At 46.5% G+C, this 23,439-nt stretch overlaps 1 protein-coding gene across 1 annotated transcript in view; it reads left to right on the top strand.

Annotated features, from left to right (window-relative positions):
• TNRC6B (trinucleotide repeat containing adaptor 6B) overlaps positions 1–23,439 on the top strand; it is a gene marked incomplete at its 5' end in the record, with an annotated part of 663,786 nt that overhangs the window by 543,339 nt on the left and 97,008 nt on the right. The window contains 1 exon segment of the mRNA XM_030210577.1: positions 7,985–8,080. Within this exon segment, the coding sequence (XP_030066437.1) occupies positions 7,985–8,080 (96 nt within the window).

The following is a 23,439-nucleotide window of genomic DNA, read 5'->3' as shown; positions in this document are numbered from 1 at the left end:
CGGCAGACTGGCATCGGATGCCTTCCTCCTGGACTGGGGGGAGGGTCTGCTGTATGCTTATCCTCCCATACCTCTGGTGGGGAAGACTTTGTTGAAACTCAAGCAAGACCGAGGCACCATGATTCTGATTGCTCCTTTTTGGCCGCGTCAGATCTGGTTCACTCTTCTTCTGGAGTTGTCCTCCGAAGAACCGTGGAGATTGGAGTGTTTTCCGACCCTCATCACACAGGACGAAGGGGCGCTTCTGCATCCCAACCTCCGGTCTCTTGCTCTCACGGCCTGGATGTTGAGAGCGTAGACTTTGCCTCTTTGGGCCTGTCGGAGGGTGTCTCCCGCAGTGTCTGGCCCTTCTCCTGCGGTGAGGTCCCCGACTGTGATGCCGCCTGCGGCATCGGCGTCAGCTGCCACCCAGGTCGATTCCCCTTCGAGGTCGGTGGAGGAAGCTTTGCCGCAGCCTGAGCGGGCGTTGGCCTCTCAACATCGCCATCGAGGACATCGATCCTTGGCGTCGAGGCAGGTCCAGTGTTGGAGTACCTTAAGAGAGGTCTTATCTGATACTGAGCAGGAGCGTTCGTGGGAGTCAGAGGAAGATCCCAGGTATTTTTTTTCTGATGAGTCCTATGGGATTCCGTCTGATCCTTCTCCACCAGAGAGAAGACTATCTCCACCGGAGAGTCTTTCCTTTTCCTCTTTTGTCCAGGAAATGGCTACGGCTATTCCCTTCCCTGTGGAGGTTGAGGATGAGCCCAGGACTGAGATGCTCGAAGTCCTGGACTATTCTTCTCCACCTAAAGGGGCTGTGACAGTCCCTCTGCATAAGGTACTGAAGGAATCCTTATGCGAAACTGGTTAGCCCCTCTGTCTGGCCCTGTGGTCCCTATGAAAGCTGAATCCCAGTATCGGATCCATGGTGAACCTGGATTGATGAGGTCTCAGTTACCCCACAATTCTATGGTGGTGGATTCCGCCCTCAAGAGAACCAAGAGTACTAGAGACTATGCTTCAGCGCCCCCAGCTAGGACTCTTGATTCTTTTGGGAGGAAGACGTATCGGGCCGCTATGCTCGCTGCCAAGATTCAATCATACCAGCTCTTTTTTTTTTAATTTAAATTTCACATTTAAATACAAGCATTTACATCTTGTTACAGAAAATCAGAGCGAATAAATTTAAGAAAACTCAAGGAAATATATAACTCTTTCTTAGACCACCTAATCAAAGAAAATGATAAGGGCGTTAAGAAACCTTGGTGGCATTGTATAGAGCAAGAAAAATATATGTAATAACAAAGAAGGCCTGGAGATTTCCACGTATAAAAGCATAAATCCAGATTTTCTTAATACTCAGAAAACTATCCAGCAACTTTTTTAATTTTCAAGAATTCTTTCAGTTGCTCGGGTTCAAAGAAAACATATTTTTTATCTAAGTAATTAACAAGACATTTACAGCGGTATGATAGAAGAAACCTGGCACCCAAACTTCGTGTCTCTTCTCTAAGCAACAGGAAAGCTTTACGTCTATCCTGAGTGGTTTTCACCACATCAGGATAGATCCAAATTCTGTCTGCTAGAAACATTTTTGTAGAATTTCAAAAAAATATTTTCAGTAAGGAATTTAAATCTTGTTCGAACACCATCGAGACTAGTAAAGTTTTTCTTTCCATAACTGTTGTATTGTATTGTTCAAGAAAGTCAGTTAAATTTTGTAGATCCTCAGCTTCTTTCATTTTTTCTCCACGCTTTAAGTCAGGAAGATAATAAGCTTTACTAAGAGGAGGAATTAAATCTGGAGAATATTGAAGAACCTCTATTAAATATTTTTTGAACATTGCACTCGCATTTAACTCTACAGATCTTGGAAAGTTCAAAAGGTGTAGATTCAAACGCCTATTATATCAATCATACCAGCTCTTCACGAGCGTTCACTTGCGTGACTCGATACGACAACTGTCTAGCTTGGTTGATTCACTCCGTCCGGAGTAAGCCATGTCGAAAATTCCTGGCCAGGGGTACGTTCGACACTTTTGATATAGCATCCAGGATTGCTGCTCAAGGTATAGTGATGCGTAGACTCTCATGGCTGCGTGTCTCCGACCTGGATCATTCGGTCCAGAAGCAAATGTTGGATGTTCCTTGCTGGGGGGACAGCCTTTTTGGTAAAAAAAGTAGAGGATCTTGTTGATCAGATCAAGAAGCATATTGATGCTATGGATTCTCTCTCCCACTGGGCGTCTTTTACTACTACCTCCTCATCTAGGAGGTATATTTGGGGGAAGAGGCGTGCTCCCTATTCCTGTCCTAGGCGTAGGTACACTCCTGCTTCTCGACAGCCTTCCCAGGCTCAGCCCCAGCGCGCTCGTTCTCGTCAACAGCGTGCATCTAAGGCCCATGCTGCTCACCAGCAAAAGCAGGGAACGGACGTTTGACTGGCTCCAGTTAAGCATAGCCTCTGTAAAAGTGTCTGTACCGGACGACTTGCCAGTTAGGGGAAGATAGATATTTTTTCACCAAAGGTGGCCTCTCATAACCTCATAGTCCGGTCAGGATACACCCTCATTCTGGAATCCAAACCTCCAAATTGCCCACCGGGAGCTCATTCTTACAGTTCCCAGCACAAACAGGTACTTGCAGAGGAACTCTCCGCCCTTCTGAAGGCCCAAGTGGTCAAACCCGTTCCACTAGGGGAAGAAGGGCTGGGGTTCTATTCCAGGTACTTCCTTGTGCAGAAAAAGACGGGGGGATGCGTCTCATCCTAGACCTGAGGGCCCTGAACAAATTTCTAGTCTGGTAAAAGTTCAGGATGGTTTCCCGGGGCACCCTTCTTCCCTTGATTCAAGAAAACGATTGGCTATGCTCTCTGGACTTAAAGGATGCTTACACACACATTTCGATACTCCAACTCACAGGAAGTATCTTCGATTTCGGCTGGGAACACAGCACTTTCAGTACTGTGTACTGCCCTTTGGTCTAGCGTCTGTGCCCGGAGTGTTCACAAAGTGCCTAGTGGTAGTCGCAGTGTCGCTACTGTTATGACTGGAGAAATGTGAGCCCTTGTGCCCTGAGTGAGCACGGCTAGGATGGCGTGACACCGCACTCGGTCAGGCAGCCAGACAACCCCTAGCTTCACCTGGGGAGCGACCGCCATTCCCTGGGAGTTGAGCCCCCAGGTTCAGGCAGCCACCAGGACTTCTGGAACAGGCGAGGTTGCACGACCACTGACCAGACAGGCAGGCAAACAGACACAGGCCAAAAGCCAAGTAAATCCGTAGGGCAAAGAGTAGTCAAAAACAGTCCAAGGTGAAGGCAGGCAGCAAAACAAGCGAGGTCCGGGAAACAAGCCGAGGTCTGGAACACTGGAACTGAAAGCAAGGAGCACCGGCATGGACCTCAAACACAATTAAGGCCGAAGCAACGAAGGACTGAAGGCAGGGCCTTAAGTAGTGGAGGAATTAGGCTCAAGCATGTGCAGCTGATTCAAGATGGCTGCCTCCATCAGCAGAGGTGCCTACATCCAAATATGGGCTTCCTTCCTGACCTCGTTACTTCAAGATGGCTGCCCCCTCCTGAGCTAGCCAAGATGGCTGCTGTCCTTGATCCAACCAAGATGACGGCTGCCAGAAACAGAAACAGACCCATCCTGGAGAAACCACATCCAAAATAGCCGGCTATCTCAGCTGGACTGCACCTTGCCGGCAAATCGGCCGCACAGGCCTGGAACCAGGTGAGGAGCGTAACAGCTACGTAGACTGGGAGTGCATGTGTTCCCTTATCTCGACGATTGGCTGATGAAGAGCACCTGGAAGGCAGGTGCTCTACAGTCCATGCGAATGACTATTCAGGTGCTAGAACTTCTTGGGTTCGTGATCAATTACTCCATCTCACCCCAGTTCAAAAGTTGGAATTCATCGGAGCTCTGTTGAACACAAAGACAGCTTGAGCTTATCTTCTTGAGGCAAGAGCAGACAATCTCCTGTCCCTGGTGTCCATAGTTCAAGCGCCTCAATAGATCACGGCTCGGCAGATGTTAAGACTTCTGGGGCACATGGCCTCCACAGTTCATGTGACTCCCATGGCATGTCTACACATGAGATCAGCTCAATGGACCCTAGCTTCCCAGTGGTATCAAGCTGCGGGGAGTCTAGAGGATGTAATCCAGCTGTCCACCGACTTCCGGAATTCTCTGCAATGGTGGACGATTCAATCCAATTTGACCTTGGGATGTCCGTTCCAAATTCCTCAACCACAAAGAGTGGTCACAACAGATGCATCCCTCCTGGGGTGGGGAACTCATGTAGATGGACTTCACACTAAAGAAGCCTGGTCCTTTCAGGAAAAAGGCCTTCAGATCCATCTCCTGGAATTGCGAGCGATCTGGAACGCCTTTAGTAGTTCGTTTCATGAGAGGTTTGCTTTTGTCAAAGCCCCCAGTCAAACCTCCACTGGTGTCATGGGATCTCAACATCGTTCTCACCCAGCTGATGAAAGCTTCTTTTGAGCCACTGAATTCCTGCTATCTGAAGTACTTGACCTGGAAAGTCGTTTTCTTGGTGGCTGTTACTTCAGCTCGTAGGGTCAGTGAGCTTCAGGCCTTGGTAGTGCATGCACCTTATATCAAGTTTCATCACAACAGAGTAGTCCGCACGCACCCTAAGTTCCTGCTGAAGGTGGTGTCTGAGTTCCATCTGAACCAGTCAGTTGTCTTGCCAACATTCTTTCTCCGTCCTCATACCTGCCCTGACGAAAGCAGTTTGCATACCTTCAACTGTAAGAGAGCATTGGCTGTTTACGTGGAGCACACAAAGCCCTTCAGACAGTCCGCCCAGTTCTTTGTTTCTTTCAATGCCAACAGGAGGGGAGTTGCCATCGGAAAACACACAGTCTCCAGTTGGCTAGCAGATTGCATTTCCTTCACTTAGCCCAAGCTGGGCTGACTCTAGAGGGCCATGTCACGGCTCATAATGTTAGAGCCACGGCTGCATCAGTGGCTTACTTAAAGTCAGCCTCCATTGAAGATCTTTGCAAGGCTTCAACGTGGTCATTAGTCCACACATTCACATCTCACTACTGCCTTCAACAGGATAGTCGGTTTGGGCAGTCAGTGCTGCAGAATCTGTTTGGGGTTTAGAATCCAACTCTACCCTCCTAGGCCCATTTTTGTTCTGTTCCAGGCTGCACTCTCAGTTGGTTGTTTATGGTTTCAGGTCAATCTATGAGACTGCAAATAGGTGGGAAAATGTGGGATACAAGTGCAATAAATAAATAAATGTCCTCGCCGTTGGGAGGCCCAATTGACCAATGTTCATTGTTTTGAGTGAGCCTGGTTGCTAGGGATACCCCACATGTGAGAACAAGCAGCCTACTTGTCCTCGGAGAAAGCGAAGATACTTACCTGTAGCAGGTATTCTCCGTGGGCAGCAGGCTGATTGTTCTCACAAACCTGCCCACCCCCCCTTTGGCGTTGTTACTAGTTTGTTGTATGCTTTTTGTGTTAACTAAGGGGCACGCTCGCGCAACGGGCGGGAAGTTGTCTGCGCATGCGCGGTGCGCATGATTCACGCACCAGAAGACTGGGCAAAACTTTTTATTTTTGCTTCAAAATTTGCTCCGTTTCCTGGGCCGCCGCGAACATCGACCCACATGTGAGAACAATCAGCCTGCTGTCCTTGGAGAATATCTGCTACAGATAAGTATCTTCGCTTTTTCTGCTGTCAAAAGATTACAATTCAGAATGCAAGAAAGGAAAAGTTTTTGTTCACTGTTCTGCACAAAATACACTATGCTTTCAAATATAGAAATACTGGAATAATTTTTTTTTTGTTACATTTGTACCCCGTGCTTTCCCACTCATGGCAGGCTCAATGCGGCTTACATGGGGAAATGGAGGGTTAAGTGACTCGCCCAGAGTCCCAAGGAGCTGCCTGTGCCTGAAGTGGGAATCGAACTCAGTTCCTCAGTTCCCCTAGGACCAAAGTCCACCCACCACTCTAACCACTAGGCCAAAAAAGTCTTGATTCCATAAGTCACATCTTTGGTCTCAGCAAACCTACAATTACTTGAAAAGAAACACAGAGGTCTCTACCAGTCAATAATTTCCCCAGTCTCAGCCAAACAATTAAAGATTAATCCATAAATATGGCCTGTATGGGATAGTGGCAAATAGGAAGTTATATGTGTCACTCAGCATTTGCAAAGAAACATTTAAGGGTCACTGCTCATAGGAGCCAACTTTTCAAGATGATTGGGGGTGCTGAACACAACCTAATATTCTCCCTCTGGCTGCCACCATCAAAAGAGAAATAGTCTTAATTAGCATTGCTAATCTCCTGAATAGCTCACAAAATCAGAGGAGACTGAATGCCAATACTAAATACTGCAAGCGAAAAATTAACATATATATGCACCAATGCAAATCAAGGAAATTAACTCATTTTACATCTACAGCAATAACCTGAGCAGGAGACAGCTTGAGCAGTCACTTTTTATCACATAGCAAAATAGAGTAGTTCAGAAAATTATATTTGGCTTCCTAGAAATTGATTATACATTTGCAGTATTGTAAATTGAACTGAAGATGGTCCCTTTTTAGTTTCTTCTGTGTTCTACCTTCTTCTCCAGGGTCTCTTGCCCATTTATCAGTTCTTGTTTTTCCTCATCTTCTTTCTTTCCTACACAGACATTGATTTTTCTCTGTTTTGTTTCTTGTCTCTCAACCCCCTTCAGTCTTCAGCCCCATGTTTAACATCACACTTAAACACTTTATCCTTGTGAGGTCTAGAAATAAAACCAGACAAACCCAACAGGGCTAGAAAGAAACAAGCAGTGTGCAACAACCACTTCCCACCACCTTCAAGTTGGTGGAACCTTACCCCACACGGTTCATCTTCCGTATAAGGGAAAAATTCCCTTGGGAAGGGGGGAATCAAGACTGATGCAGGCCCGCCTGTGACTTTTTGTTTTGGTTTTTTTTTTGTTTGTTTTTTTTTATATTTCCCTTCCTGTTAGTGCCAGAGTCAGTCACTGCTCAGGAACTGACAGGAAGGGTAACACTTGGCAGTGAGTTCTTTAACAAGGCAGTAATTTGCATGCATATAGCTGCAGGACATACTCAGATTTCAATATTTTCAGTTCAAGGTCCACATTTCTGGAATCTCCTGCCCACCTCTTTGCAACATCAGATCTCAAAACGTTTCTTTTTCAAGATGCTTTCAAGTGCAAAACGCCCTGCTAAATTACCGAGAGCTTCCCTATCGTTCTCTTCCTCCCTACTTTCAATCAACAAGATGGAGCTCCTAACCCTTTCCTCACTTTCAGTTGTCTGTCTATGTGCACATCTTGCTATACCCTTAACATTGATTATATTGTAAGCCGCCTAGATGGTATTCCCGACTGGCGGATTAATAAATCTAAATAAAACTTGAAACTTTTGCATGGGTTCCTCTGTGTATGTAATGCATAATTTATAAATGACATAGTACATTGTAACTAGGTGGTGCCTACATGCAGTCTTGTCAGCATGTTTGCTTATACATATGTACTTGATTGTACAATTATGTAAATCATGTTCTGTATGTAAGTCATGCTCTCCATATTCCCCTTAGACTGCACATGACTCAAATTCTGGAGAGAATTGCAATCGGTAGCTACTGCCTATGACTTGTTACTGTATTAACCAGGCTAGTTAAAGAGGAAGAGTTATTTAAAAAAAAAAAAGAAAGTGGGAGATACCACAAATGTGGTTAAGGGCAGACATGGCATTGCAGTTGTGGTAGGGGCTTTTTCTAGTTGAATTAAAAGCCCAAAGGAGTGAGAGGAAATTGATGGGTCAGAATGTAAGACATTGCTTTCCCAAAAATACCAGATTGTTGCTGTTAAACATTTGTTTATGGCTGGTATTTTTAGAAATAGGACTTTATCTGACAGGTTATTGTCATTGATTTCTGTGATATAATCATATAATGTTATCTTTCCTTCATATGTCCTTTTGCAGGGTCTAATTCTTCCCTCAACACCTCGCTGCCTTCACCTGGTGCCTGGCCCTACAGTGCCTCTGACAACTCATTCACCAATGTTCATAGCACTTCAGGTATGTGGGCGTTTCCATTTCCTGCCTCTGAACAGGAATTCCAGAATATCAGGTACAATGATAATTAAGTCTTTTTTTTTCCTTTATAATTTATTGGGTTGTTCCTATTTCCTGTTGCTGCATGGGAGGGGTGCACAGAGGGCTGGCTGGAGGTAGCTTGGCTGAATTGCTGCCAGAAAGACAAGTTGTAAGAGCATTTTGAGAGGGAAGGGGGCAGGAAATGGAGGACAAGGAAAAAAGAGGGAGAGACCCTACCAGATGGGTAGAAGCAAGGCAGAGTGATGCCAGACTCGAGCAGGGAAGGTCAGGGTGAAAGATGCCGGACCAAGAGGAGGGGGAGAGATACATGCTCATGGATGGAGGTAACGTGAAGGGAAGAGAGGGAGGGGATGGGGAAATGTGCACATGGAGGGAAAGAGAGAGGGAGGGGAAAATGCTCATGGATAGATGGAGGAGAAGGGAAGAGAGAAGGAGATGGTGCTCATGGATGGAAGAAACAGGATGAGAGAGGGAGGAGATGGTGCTCCTGGGTGGAAGAAACAGGATGAGAGAGGGAGGAGCTGGTGCTAATAGATGAATGGAAGGAACGGGATGAGAGAGGGAGGAGCTGGTGCTAATAGATGAATGGAAGGGAGGGGACATGAGAGGAAGGAGATGGTGCTCATGGGTGGAAGGGAGGGAAGATGTTACACATGGATGGAGGGAAAGGAAGAGAGGATATGGTGTATATGGATAGATGAAAAGGGAAGAGAGGAAGGAGATGGTGTATATGGATGGAGGAGAGGGGAAGGAAAGAGAGGGAGAAGATGGAAAAGTATATAGATTTGAGAAGGAGACAGAAAAATGGAAGAAAGCTAATCATGAAAAATCAGTGGCAAAGATGGATGTAGGGCAGAAAGTAAAGAAGAAAGGAGAGAAAAGAAATAGCAAATGGACAGAGGACCCTGGACATAGAGTTAAGAGCACAAACAGAGGGAAGCATAACCAGAGACTTGGGAGCAAGATGATTAGAAAAATAAAATCACTGGACAACAAAGGTAGAAAATATGATTTTATTTTCAGTTTAGTGATTGAAATATGTGCTTTGAGAATTTATATCTCTTGTCCTTATGACACAAGTGAAGTCAGTACTATAAAAACTGGAGAATATACATACCTGGAAATTTCTGTGTTATGGTTACATTGATACTGACATAGATTGAAGGGGGGGCAGATGTGCATCCAAATGTTTTTTCTTCCCTTTACCCCTCTTTATCTCAGAGTGGCATGGACTTGCTAGGGCAAATAAATAAACTTTCTCGCCAAATCACCTTGCCCTCCAGACATTCACACACATTCTCTCTCTCACCCTTTCCTTCCCCCAAGTATAACCCTCCAACCTGCTTAGCTGCTTCCCAAACACAGCCACTCTCATCTGGTCTGTGTGGAGACCATTGTACTGCCTATTTTTGACTTTGCAACATGCCTCTTCCACCTTCCCACTCTGTATATGCCAAACGTCCCCTTCATCCTTGCAGCATACTCGTGCTGATATGAACACTCAGAGCTGTACACCATTTTCCTAAAGAAACAGCTATTTAAGGAGGAAGTGACGTCATCGCCGGAGAGATGGACGCCTGAATTCAGAGCTCCGTCAGGGTGGTGGAGAAATTTGCGATTTTCCCGGTTTTCAAACTCCGAACGAAAGAAAAAAATTGAAACCAGAGAGAGGAGATCTAATGGCGACAAGGTAGCGGCTGGAAAGTTTAAATATGCGGCGGCACAAAGAGCAGAGGCGGCGAGCACAAGTCGCTTCCCGCATAAGACAAGTGCCAAAATGGCTGCCGTAGACTCGGGGTCAGAGACAGAGGGCCAGCGGAACAGCAAGAAAGCGACACCGAGCTCACCAAACAGGAGGTAGCGAGGTGGTTCAAAGCTTTGAAGGCCAAAATGTCAGCAGTCCGACAAACAATAAAAGAGGCAGTCATAGATATCCAGAAGGAGGTGAGAGAGATTAGCAGCAGGGTCGAGCAGGCTGAGGAAACGCAGGAACATGTGGAGGGAGCAGTGGAGGAACTCCGTACTGTCCTTACAATCGAGAAAGCAAAAATGCAGCTGGAACTCAAGGACTTAGAGAATCGCTCCAGAAGGAGCAGTTTGAGATTCAAGGGGTCCCCGAAACGGACCAGAATATGGATTTTGCAAAGGTTATCAGGGAAATCTGCGTCCGAATTATAGACCCAAGAGGAGAGGGACAGACGGGCAGCGCGGAGCCAGAGATAAAGTTTGATAGAGTGCACAGAAGTTTGGGACCCAAAAGAGACTCACAACCCAGAGATATTGTGGTTTGCTTTAAAGACTATACAGTTAAGGACATGATATGGAAAAGGGAGATCATGGGGAGAGATCCTCTGGGAAAATCAAAAATTCTGGTGTTCCAAGATCTGGCGACTGGAACGCTTCAGAGGAGAAGAGAATTCAGGGATCTCACAAAGTATTTGCTGCAATCTAACTTTAGATACAGATGGGTCTTTCCTTTTGGCCTTCAATTTACAGCGGAGGGGCAAACTCATCGGGTAGTCACACTTGGAGAGGCATGGAAAGTCCTGAAAGAATTAGGCTGCACAATCTTACCCTCGGAGACACCCGGAGGCCCCTTCAATACAACAGCTACGGCAAAGAAGGGGTCATCTTAGCAAAGAGCGAGACCCAGAAAAGAGACCTCGCCTCAGCTATCAACCAAAGAAAGAGTTACATGAGGGGAAGTATGAGACAACTCTGATTAAAATATACATGTTGCATAAATGCAACGGTGGTGAATAGGTCTGCACATATATTATGGATGAGGGGTAAAAAAGGAAGAGGATGGTTTCAATGTTTATTGCACTGTTGGATTGGTTTTGATTAAGGTGGAAGTGTTTAAGGGAGGGGGTAGACAGGGAAATATAGACCAAGGGGGAAAATAGGTGGTCTGCACTGACGAGGAGTAACTTCCTCAAACACAACAGCTGGCGGATAATAGTTCTGCTCCACACAGGGGGGGGGGGGAGGGGGAAAAGGGTCTGAACCTGGGGTCCTGGAATGTTAATGGGTTGAATTCACAGATAAAACGTAATTTGGTACACCGTGAACTGCAGAGACACCACTGGGATATTATACTATTACAGGAAACACATATTAGAAAGAGAGATGCCCATCTACTTAAGCACCGGGCGTATAGTGAATGTATTACACACTTTGATACACGTAGGGGTACGGTGGGTGGCTTAGTGATTTACATCCGCAGAGAGATACCATTTGTGATGGAGGATGTGTATAGGGACGAATTTGGAAGATGTTTGGCTGTTAGGGAACTATTATATGGAAAGGCAGTGACTTTAGTTAATTTGTATGCACCCAATTCAGGACAGGGAGAATTTTTTGCTCAGATTAAGGGAGAGCTCTTCCAATTCCAGAAAGGGGTGATGATACTAGGAGGGGACTTTAATATAAGTATGACATCTAGAGATCACTCAAAGGGGATGAGTAATACACAAATAGCCCATTGTAAACAATTAAAGTCCCTCACTTCTACATTAGATGTAGTGGAGGTTTGGCGGCTTAAACATCCGAGTCAAAGATCCTATACTTTTTTCCTCATTCTCAGAACACCTACACCAGAATAGATATGGTGTGGTGCAGTCGCTAATTATGGGAACATGTAACAGATTCAGAAATTGGCTCCATTTCCATATCAGACCACGCTCTGGTGGAGATTGGGCTGAAGGGATTGACAGAGGAAGGTCGCCAACTCTTTTGGAGGCTAAATGAGTTAATATTGGGGGATAAGAAGGTGTGTGATGATGTCTGGGAGGTTATTCAGAGCTATTGTATACTCAACGACACAGGGGAGGTATCAGATGGAACCTTGTGGGATGCGATGAAGGCAGTGGTGAGGGGCCACCTTATTAAGTGGGGAGCTAGAAGAAAGCACAATAGGGAAGCAAGGGAATTAGAGTTGAGGGCGAGGTTAGTGAACCTGGAATGTCGACATCAAGAGGGGGAGGGTCAGGAGAGGTCTAAGACAATGTCATATAGAACTCGAGAAGATGCATGTGGAGAGGGTAGAATTTATGAGGAAGATCCTCCAGCAAAAATTTTATGAATTTGGAAATAAATCAGGCAGGATGCTAGCTAATTATCTGAGACATCGGCAACGGGCCTCAACTATTACAAAAATTAAAGGGTCAGGAGATCAGATGTATTATCGGGATAAAGAAATTAGGGATCAATTTGCAAAATTCTATCAAGCTCTATATAGTAGTGAGATAGGAGTAGCGACAGATGAGGCATGAAAGAGCCTAAATGGGCTGTGTTTGCCAAGGTTGTCGCGTGAGGATCGAGAAAAGCTGGAAGCTCCATTCCATCTGGATGAAATCAAGCAGGCCATAAAAGAACTTAAGGGAGGGAAGGCACCTGGCCTTGATGGCTACTCAGCTAAGTTCTATAAAGTATTTGCAGGGGAGGTGGGGCCCTTACTGATGAGGGTAGGGAACGCTTGCTTTAGAGGCCAATCACTACCAGCTAGCATGCATGAAGCAGGGATCTCGTTAATACTGAAACCGGGAAGAGACCCTGCTGTGTGTGGCTCATATCGGCCAATTTCACTGATAAATTTGGATATAAAAATTCTATCCAAGGTGCTGGTGGGCAGGCTTGGGGAGATAATGCCTAAATTAATTCACACAGACCAATCTGGATTTGTCATGGGTAGGCAGGTGACTGATAGCATTCGACACACCCTGCATGTCATATGGGAGGCTCAACAGAGGGGAATTCCGGTAGCTCTATTAAGTACAGATGCAGAAAAAGCCTTCGATAGGGTTGAGTGGCCCTATCTATGGGAGTTGTTGGATCATATGGGGTTCGGCTATGGTCTAATAGGGTGGCTAAAAAAGGTTATATGAGAAACCGATAGCTAGACTCAAAGTGAATAGGGGATACGCATCAGCCTTCCAGATAGAGCGGGGAACTAGACAAGGGTGCCCACTGTCACCATTGCTCTTTGCTCTCTCAATTGAGCCATTGGCACAGAAGATTTGAGAGTCAGTAGATATTAAGGGAATTCTTATAGGGGATACTGAGCATAAGATGGCTCTTTTTGCCGACGATGTGCTATTTTTTGGGGAAAAAAACCCCAGTTTGACTCTCCCAATATTGGTGGCAAAGTTGGATAAGTTTGGTAAGATATCTGGGTTTAAGGTATACGATGACAAGTCAGAAATGATTGGAGTGTCCATTACACAGCACAGGATGGAAGAGCTTTCACAAGGATTTCCATTTAGATTGAAGTTGGGTAATGTCAAATATCTGGGGGTTGATACCCATAGAGATATCTCAGCTATATAATCTGAATTACACACCTTTGTTTCAGCAAATACATAAGGATATGGGAGGGAAGATGGTTATCATGGTGGGGCTGGATAGAGGCGGTCCGAATGAATGTTCTGCCCTGAGTGTTATTTCTGTTCCAAACTCTACCGATACAGGTTCCCAGGGGGTAGCTGGGAAAGGTGCAGCGAGATGTTTCAAAATTCATATGGGGGGCAGAGCACCCAGACAAAGTAGGAAACTGCTATGGCGGTCGGTGGATATGGGCAGGAGAAGGGTACCGAATTTAGAATGGTACTATTGGGCAGCCCAGTTAAAATTCATTTCTGCATGGAGTCAGGAGAGACCGTCAGTGGCGGCGTGCATGGATCAACTGATGGTGCAGAAATATAGCTTGAAATCGATTATTTGGGCCTCTATTCCGCCCCATACTTATAGTAAGATGTCCTCTAATCCATATGTGGGCCATCTCCTCACTATGTGGGCATCTCTCAGAACACGTTTTTGGAAATCTAGAACTACATCCACATATGCACACATTGGGGGGGAACCAAGCTTTAGAGTGGGGGTGGGGGTGGGGAATAGGGTGGCGGAGAGGGGATTGGTGAGCTTTAGGGATTTGCTGGAAGATGGAAGGTTAAGAACGTTTGTAGAGCTCAAGGAGCAATGTGGGGTCACAGACAGATAGATTCTTCTACTTGCAAGTTCAACACTATATGCATAAACAAGGGTGGTTGAGGAAGGATCCAGAGGAACATGAAGGGTTGGAGAACTTATGGGGATCCATAGGGAAAATGAAGGGAGCTATATCTATACTGTATAAGTTTATACGAGGCAGGACTTTTGAGAAATGTAATTATATGTCCCAGTGAGAACAAGACTTGCAGAAGGTGTTCACAACAAACGAATGGATGGCAATTATATTGGAAGTTAAAAAAGCTTCGAACTATGTGTTGTTAAAAGAAAATGCCTTCAAGGTTCTCTTGAGATGGTACTTAACCCCGCACCGGTTGCATGCAATGTTCCCAGGGGTCTTGCAGCAATGTTGGAGATGCGGTGCAGAAGTGGGTACCTTCTTACACATCTGGTGGCCATGCAGAAAACTAACTGCAAGCTTTCTGGAGAGATATAACAGCAAAGATTGCAGTGCACACGGGCAAGCCGTTTTCATGTGAACCTCAGTGGTGCCTGCTAGGCTTGGGCAATAGCCGTGAAGTAAAGTGGCAGAGACGTTTAAAGAGAATGTGCTTAACGGCGGCAAAGAGTGTTATTGCAAAGCATTGGAAACAGATGGAGGCACCATCTGAGCAAGACTGGATTTTGAAACTATCCCTTATTGGGGAAAAAGTTTTTAAAAAAATAAAAAAAAAAAGTAGCAGCTATTTATGAAATTTACAGATAATCCAGGTAAAACCTGAGAATCTATCAGGTGTAAGTATATAGAACAATATAATAGCTATTACCTTATCATCCTGCTAGACCAGTCTAGACTAGTAGGTTATGTCCCCTTACCAATAGATGGAGGCAGAAAAAATAAACTGAAAATTCTAATGAGACATCACCAGTATAACAGGTGGTGCAGCCAGGAATCCTGTCAGTATTTCTCTGCCTCCATCAGATAATGCAGGTTGGATTTTTGTAGCAAGATATTTATTGTAACTGTTGTGACTTCCTTGGACGCATACTACATCCTATGTTCTTTGGTTTGAGGCTGGCCAGCGTGTAGGCTTCCAGGAGCTAGAGCATGATCCTTCTACTTGCTGAACCTGAGCCTGGTCCTAAGGGCCTTTTGTCAGGTGACTGTCTGGCATAGGTTACTATGGGGTCATGCTAGAGAGGATACCCCCTTTCCTCCCTCTGCAGAACTTAATAAAAAGTGAAAGGGACTCCCTTACATTTATTCCCTTGCTAAGGAACTACCCTTTTGGAATTCTGGCAGATATTTCTGACCTGACTTGGCCATTGTTAGAAACAGGATACCGGGCTAGATGGACCTTATTTTATGTCTGAAATCGCCATGCATATTCGAAGAGAACTCAAAGGGCTTCTAGGGTGGAAGCCAGATCAGTGTCTCCACAGGATGTTTATGGAGCAGCAGCTTGGTCAGCACTACATTCGTTCATCAGGCATTGATGTCTGGACTAGAGGGGACAGTATCTTTGGCTGAGCCATTTTAGAGAGAGCTTTGTCTTCCTTCCCACCATGAGGGTAAGCTTTTTTATATCCCACTAGTTAGGACTGGTCTAGCAGGATGATGAGAGGTGAAATTTATTCTTACTAGTCTGGACAAATCTAACAGAATTCAAAATTCAGTCTACATGTGATGAGCATTTTCTCATTAAGAACCTTATCTTAGAGCATCATTTAGATATACTTAGTGGAGTCTTGGTTAATAGATGCAGAAACTTCATATCTATCACCTAGTTTTTCATATACAACCCAATTTTAGACAGGTCATAGAAGTAGGAATTGAGACATGCATCTTAAGTTTCGCCTATATTTTAAAACAGAATCTGCCAACGTAGAGCCTGTTCTAAAATACAGGAGAAATGGAAGTTTATTCGCCAGAACATGCAACATAAGCATCCATTTTAGAAAAAATAAACATATAAAAAATGACAAGTTCAAAGCCAGCACATAACTAGTTACGTTGTGTAATGGCAACATAACTGGTTATGTTTGTAATCTGGGAAACATAACCGGTTATTATCCTGACTCTCTCACAGTGACTGGTTTTCTTTGTCAGTTTGGCATTTGGGGGGACAAAAGCCACTGGGGGGTTAAGGAGGCAACTCCTAATCCCTCCAGTGGACTGCTGTTCTATATAGCGGCTATTTACCAAGTCCTAAATATACTTGGTAAATCGCGTTATGTGGTCCTTTAATTTTGCTCAGCAGGGGCACAATATCTACTCACTAATAAAAACCCAGCACTGTATTGATAATTCTAATCACAGGTTCTAGTTCATTGTTTCCCTTATTCTTAGGACCTCAGCGGCAACTTGTTCCATATGAGGACATTAGGCTCATGACTCGCACTACTCTTCATTGGTCCATAATACTTTTTCATCTAAATCTGCAGCAGTGGCGTAGCCAAGGGTGGGCTTGGGTGGCCCAGGCCCACCCACTTTGAGCTCAGGCCCACCAGTAGCAGCACACTTATGATGTGGCCAGCAGAGATTCCCAAGCGGAAAACTCCCAACACCTGTCCCTCCTGCATACCTTATAAATAGCAGATCTTCGCTTGCAGGAAGCAGCGACTGATACATACTGCTTACACCGGCCCCACAGCCTTCCCTCTGACGTATTCCTGCCTATGCAGAAACAGGAAGCTGCATCAGTGGGAAGGATGTGGGGCCTACATGAGTAGTGTGTATTAGTTGCTCCTCACTACTGGTGAAAATCTGAAATTTAAAAGGTGTGCAGGAGAGGGGGGGATATTTGAGAGACCATATGGCATGCAGGCGAGAGGAGAGACCAAATCACCTATGGGATGGGGTGGGGTTCTTCTGCCCACCCATCTTGGGCCCAGGCCCACCCAAAATTGGGTGTCTGGCTACGCCCCTCATCTGCAGTACTCCACTTTTTCATCTAAATCTGCAGCACTCCACTGGAGGGGTTGCCCCCCTTAATCCCCCAGTGGATTTTGGCCCCCCGAATGCCAAACTGGCAAAAGAAAACCAGTCACTGTGACAGTGTCAGGATACTAACTGGAAAACAAGTTTAATGTTTAGGACCAGGCCCTGATGCAGCATCAGCGAAACATGGCCCATGTTGGCTGAAGTCCTCATTGGAGAAAGCAATATTAAGATGTTTAAATTCCATAGCATCCCACAGATCAATCTGCTTCACCGTTGGACTACTTCATTCCTGTCAGGTTTGATATATGTTCCTTTCTTTGTTGGCTGGGACTCTCTTGTTACAGCCCTATTTTGTTGATATTACCATCCTTTCTGCGGCTGCACGAGCTGGCTGGCTTCCCTTCGGATGGGCTGTGCTGATTTTTCACATTCCTCAGCGCTTTGCTGGGGGGGGGGGGGACGAGGGGCCTTTGGGTCAGCGGCAGTACTTTTTGACGGGCTCCTCTTTTTCCAGCGCTCTGTCTGTCCTCTGCATCAGGATTCCTCTCTTTCACGGCAAACTGCTTCAGCCAGCATACGGAGAGCTCCTGCAGTAGATTTTCTTTTCTTTTAGCTGCTTTTTCAGTTCTGCTCTCATCAGTTTATTCAGTCAGGCGGGGTTGGGAGGTTTACAACGCAATCGGCTTGTTCCCACGCTTTTTGGCTACCAGTTTCCTTCCTAATGGCCTTCTCGGGTATTGGGAAAGTGTTGATAGAATGGAAGACGGCTCTCCTTCTAGTTGTGGCAGTTGGTAGCTGGAGGACGTTGCAGAGGGCTGGCTAAAAAAATTTTTTTAATTCCCAGGAAGCAACTGCCATGCGTGGGGGGTCACGGCTCTGCTTGGCTGCTTTTTCCTTCCTTCCCCGCTAGCCGATACTTCGGCTCCCTGGCCTCTTCCTTGGTTTTTGCTTTTCCCGGGTCAAGATTCTTTTTCGCTTGCGTTTCTCGCAGGGGCGAGGTGGGGGTTGCTGGCATTTGGCCTTTGCCACTCCGGTTAATGCCTTTAACTTGGGCTCCCTGAGTTGTCCTCAGCGAGCTTTAGTAATAGAGAGGGTCTTGGTGCTGGGCCATTGCAGCACCAGGGCGCCAGACAGGGCTTCCCCAGGAGTGGTAGTGGTGCTGTGTTCCTTGACTAGTCATCCTCCTGAACGTTGGATTGTCCTAGGGGCCGCTAGTTGGCAGGGGATGTCGGGCCCCTGTGGGAACTTCTCTACCCCGGTTCAGCGCGGCTACTCTAAGAGTCCACCCTTTCTGGGTGGGTTCTCGCCTTTTGAACCTTTGGACTTCATGGCTTCTCCTACCTTGGGACTGACTAGTTTAGGGCTTACTCTGCCTTTTCGGACGTGGGCTACAGGGTCTGCTGTGCTCGCTTAGCGGTCTACTCTATCTCCATATTCTTGGATTTGGCACCACTCCAGAGGCTCTCCTGCTTAGAGTTTTGCAGGGATTTGAGGCCTCCTTTTGTTTCTTTGCCTCATTCTGCTTCCAGTATGCTAGCCAGGGGGCTGCTGCTGCTGCTCCCTGGGATTGCCGCCTTATACCAGTCGGTGGTCTGGTGGCATTCTGGGCCTATAGTGTGCTTACGGTAACTGATAACTCTGCAGCTGCTGCGGTGTCCGCAGCTTGAGGTCGTGAGGCTAGGAGCCCCTTTTCTATGGCAAGAGCTGGATCTTGGCTAACTCGTTCTGGCGGTTTGGTTTTGGCTACCTACAGTTTCCTTGTAGTGGTATTTCCTAGCGTTGTTAGACTGTATCTGGGAGCCTCAGGCTTCCCTTTGTGGTCTCCTAGGGGATAGCTAGGACCCCTTTTTATGTGACAGTATTGCTTGCTCTCTTATGGCTGCATAGTTCCTGTGGCATACTGGTTACGTTTCTGCGGGCGGGGTTGTCCCTACAGTGCCAACATTTTCTTGGTTGCGTTGAAGCTGTTTTTGGTTTCTCATGTTTCCACAGTGTCCCTGGGGCATCGGGACCTAATCCCTTTCGAGGTCAGGCCTGGCACCTTAGTTGGGCCTAGAGTCTTGCCCTCCTGCGGTCTTCCAGTTTTGTCCTATCTTGGAACAGCATCATCTGTTCTGTCTTTGGGCGTCGAGCCTGGTTCTGGCTTTGGATGGCAGACATGGTCCCATATCTCACCCTTGGAAGTTGTCTTTCTCTGGGCTGAACATCGAGAATTGGTCTATCTTCACCAGAGAACCGTGCTCTATCTCTGTCGGGACTTCGTCTGACTGTGGCCTTAGGGCCTTGCTCCTTTTTCAACCATTGGGCCTTGCTCCATCTCTGGGCACCGAGCCTTCCACAGCCTCGGGACATCAAGCCTTGCTCAGTCTCAGTACATCGAGCCTTGCGCCATCTCTGAATGTCGGTTCTGGTACTATCTATGCACTGTGAGCTTGCACTGTGTTGGGTCCTTGAGCCTTGCTTCGTTTCTGAACGTTGAGACCTGCTGCGACCATCGAGCCTTGCTGCGTATCGGGCCTTTGAGCCTTACTCCATTTTTGCCGTCAACCCTGGCACCAGCTTCAGCCTCAGGTAGTTCCTGCATCTGTCTCTGAATAGCTGGACTTGTCAGTTCCTGGGAATTGATCCATATTCAGTCTCTGGCCGTTGGCTCTGCCTCGGTTACTGGACTTAAACCTGTGCTTGGTCTCTGGTGGTCGACCCTTGCCGAGTCTTGAAACATCCCTTCCTTGGTATCTGGAAGTGGATCCTTCCTAGGTCTTGGATGTCATCCCAGGCTTGGGCTCCAAGTGGTGACCATTCCTTGCTCTCTGGACACCGACCCTTGCATGGTCTGTGAACACCGAGACTTTCTCTGGTCATAGATGTTGAGACTTCCTTGCTCCAGCCGGCTCCTGTTTGAGTCATCTTCTGTTTAGGGAGATAGCTTTTAGAGCCATTAGATCTTTCGAGCGTTTTTCTTGGCCTGGTGCTGGCACCTTTCCAGGCCTCAGTTTACCACTCCTTCCCTGGAGGTGGATTTTTCTTCAGTTCTGTCAGTGGGCCGTGTGCTGTTTCGGCTGGTGACACCCTATTTCTGTGGTAGTGTGTGGCACCGTCGCTGGGTATGGGAACAAGATCCTTCACAGCAGACTGTACTTTGCCCATGCCTGACTGCTGGGGTTGGCTCTCTTCACTTCTAGACTGGCTGTTTTTCAACCAGTCGGCTTTGTCTTGGTCTCTGACTGCCGAGGCTCCGCCATCTATGACTGTTGGACCAGGTCATTCCTCCCTCTCACCTGTTCCCACTTTTTGGTTACCTCTCTTCACGCCGCCTTGATAGGTGACTTGGATTGTGGAGTTCAATTGGATTCCGTCGTGGTAGTTGTTCCTCCCTGGCCTTCATATGGACCGGGGTCCAGCAACACGCAGTCCTGGAGGGTGACCATACTTCCATCTTTAGATGGTGGCTCTTCTCCTTTCTGGGACTGGGCTTCTCAGCCTTGCTCAGCAAGTCCATTTCGTACCTGTTCCACATCAGCAGGTTGCACCTGGCTAATTGTCCTGGGGGTCAGGATTTGCTCTGTCTCTGGAGCCCATTTTGGGGGGCGAGTCTGGTCCCAATACTATACTTCAAGCCGACCGCTGTCCTCGCACCTGCCCCCTCTTTCTGGTGGTCTCACAAGCTCCCTTCTGCCTTTTGTGTCTGGAGCCAGCTTCGGCTGTTGCGCCTGCCTCTTGCTGTAGGGCATTGTTTCTCCATTGGAGGGCGAGCCTAGACTCCTTCCAGAAGGTCAGCTGGGCTCCGTCTCTTGCTTTGGTTCGATCTTGCTTGTTAAGCCCGGACCTCCTCTCAGGATCAGGCTGGGATTGGCTCCTGCTTTCAGGATGGCTTGTTGCTGAGACTGGTTTCATCTCGGGCGGGCAAGCCAGGCTCCATTTCGGGTGTTGAGCCTTCTACCAGTTTGAGCTAGCTGATTCTGCGGCTCCAGCCATAGCACCTGGCCTTATGGTGGAGTAGCACAGTGTTTTAATCTCTTCTGCCTAGGGCAGTGATGGTGAACCTATGGCACGCAGAGCCCTCTCTGTTGGCACGTGCGCCCAGCCACTTTCTCTTCATCCTTCGTGGCTGGCTGCTACAAAAAAAACAAGCAATCGCGGCACCGCAGCCTGGGCAGCCCATCGCATTGGCTGTTCGGCTCTGCAGCTAGGGGGGGTGTCACCGGCGCGCAACTTCCACTTCCACCACGTTCTCCACTGTAAGGCTCCTCTCTCCCGCGTTTGCTCCGTCTCCAGTCCAGCCCATCTGGACTAAACGTCATTGCATTGCGTCTTCCTCCCCCTGCGGCACCCTGTGCGCCAGCACGTCAGTGTGTGTGCCCGCCCTCTGGTCTTCAGTGCAACCGCCGCTCCGCGATTCCCGCCTTCTTCAGCTGCAGTGCTGCACTCCACCCCTGCCGAGCCACCGGTATCGTCCGCACTCGGCAGAAGACTCGACTTGCAGTTGGAAGCGAGGGAGCACAAATATCAGAAGGACTTGAATGCTTTCATTTGGAAGCAGGATTTTGAGCCCGGCTCAGTTGACATAATAGAGAAGGCCTTAAATCAGTACAGAGTTCGTGGCAGACTCGACATGTAGTTGGAGGAGCAGAGCAGAGGATGACAAGACCCAGCCCAGGTAATATCCCCAAACTTTAAGTTTAATTGGCAGTGGAAGTTGAGGGTGGGGGTGGGTAAACTCTGAATTTTGTGCTCATTTTTCTACACTGTTCTATAGAGTTTAATTGGCAGTGGAAGTTGAGGGTGGGGGTGGGTAAACTCTGAATTTTGTGCTCATTTTTCTACACTGTTCTATAGGGTTTAATTGGCAGTGGAAGTTGAGGGTGGGGGGTGGGTAAACTCTGAATTTTGTGCTCATTTTTCTACACTGTTTCAGGATATCAGGCGGCTCCCCTATGTCCCATCAACCAGAACCCTGGGGGTTACCCCTGGATAACTGTCCTTTCATTCTCATATTTCAAGGCTGTTTTTTTCCCTCTATTCGTCCTCTTCTAAATCGTAACTCCCTCTATAATGGTCTTTCCAGACCATTTATCTCATTTCATGATTGTTGTATTTTTCTTAATGTAGCTGGTTTAAAGCATTTTATTGATGGGATGAAGTTTTATAAGGCTTTTGTTGTGAACTAATTTTATTGATGGTGAGCATGTGTTGCAGTGTGATGGCTGCCTGCGGTGCCTATTGGAGTGTCAGCTGAAGAAGTTGGGCCCTCTCAGTTCAGTCCCAGGGTTTTTAGTTTTATGTAATGCTGGTGGATTTCTTTCTGGGTGGGGGGTGGGCTTAGTGCCCAGCTTAAAATATTTTTAAAAAATTGTATTTAATGTTGATGGGGATGATCTCTGCAATACCTGAGAGTTTCATATTATTTTTATTTTATTTTGTTTTTTTGTAGACTCAGTCTTGAACACCCAAAAATGAGTGCAACAAAAAAAGCAAAAACAGATAGTGGAAGAGCATTCCAAGAGGTCTGGACAGAGTCATTTGGAGTTATTGAACGCAGTGGAAAAGCATTATGTATTCTGTGTAATAACATAGTAACATAGTAGATGACGGCAGAAAAAGACCCGCACGGTCCATCCAGTCTGCCCAACAAGATAAACTCATATGTGTATACCTTACCTTGATTTGTACCTGTCTTTTTCAGGGCACAGACCTTATAAGTCTGCCCAGCACTATCCCCACCTCCCAACCACCAGCTAAGCAAAAAAAAAAAAATTCCATTTTGATAGGAAAGAGAACACACAAACCAAGATCATCCAGTGCTTACAAATAAATAACAGGTGGAACCCTAGTCAAGAAAAATATCACTGCCGAGATAGTCCAAAAGCAACAGAAAAATGAGATTTGAGTAGAGATTTAAATTTCTTAAAACGGTTCAGAATAGATGAAAGGGTAGAACACTCCAGAACTTGGGACCGAGAAAGAAAAAAGCAGTGTCGTGGGCCAATTTGGGTGCAGGAAGAACTAAATGGTGAGAGTAAAGGGAACAGAAGCATCTTGAAGGAGTGTAAGAAATGATCAAAGAAAAAGAAAGGGAAACCAGTATGATAAGTTTTATGAATCAAACAATCTTAAAGAAAGACCTATAGGGAAAAGGCAACCACTGAAGTAAAAACAAAAGAAAAAGCGTGACATGATCAGATTGCTTAGCACAGTGCCTAGGGCCAACAAAAATGTTTAATTTTTTTTTTTAAAACAGGATGGAGCCAGTGCAGGAAAATCCCCAGCTTCTTGTCTAGAAGCTTTTGGAAGTACAGTGCATGCGCCTCCCCACCCACCATGACCACACAAGACCAGCTAATAGAATACAACTCCTAGGGGAGGAGGCCGGGAAATGTAAATTATGTCCCCTCCTGTCCCTGGAAAACACTGCTACATGTCAGCAGTTTTG

The sequence above is a fragment of the Microcaecilia unicolor genome, chromosome 1 (assembly GCF_901765095.1).
Source record: "Microcaecilia unicolor chromosome 1, aMicUni1.1, whole genome shotgun sequence".
In the NCBI taxonomy this organism is placed as follows: Eukaryota; Metazoa; Chordata; class Amphibia; order Gymnophiona; family Siphonopidae; genus Microcaecilia; species Microcaecilia unicolor.
This window is presented reverse-complemented; position numbering and strand designations above follow the sequence as displayed.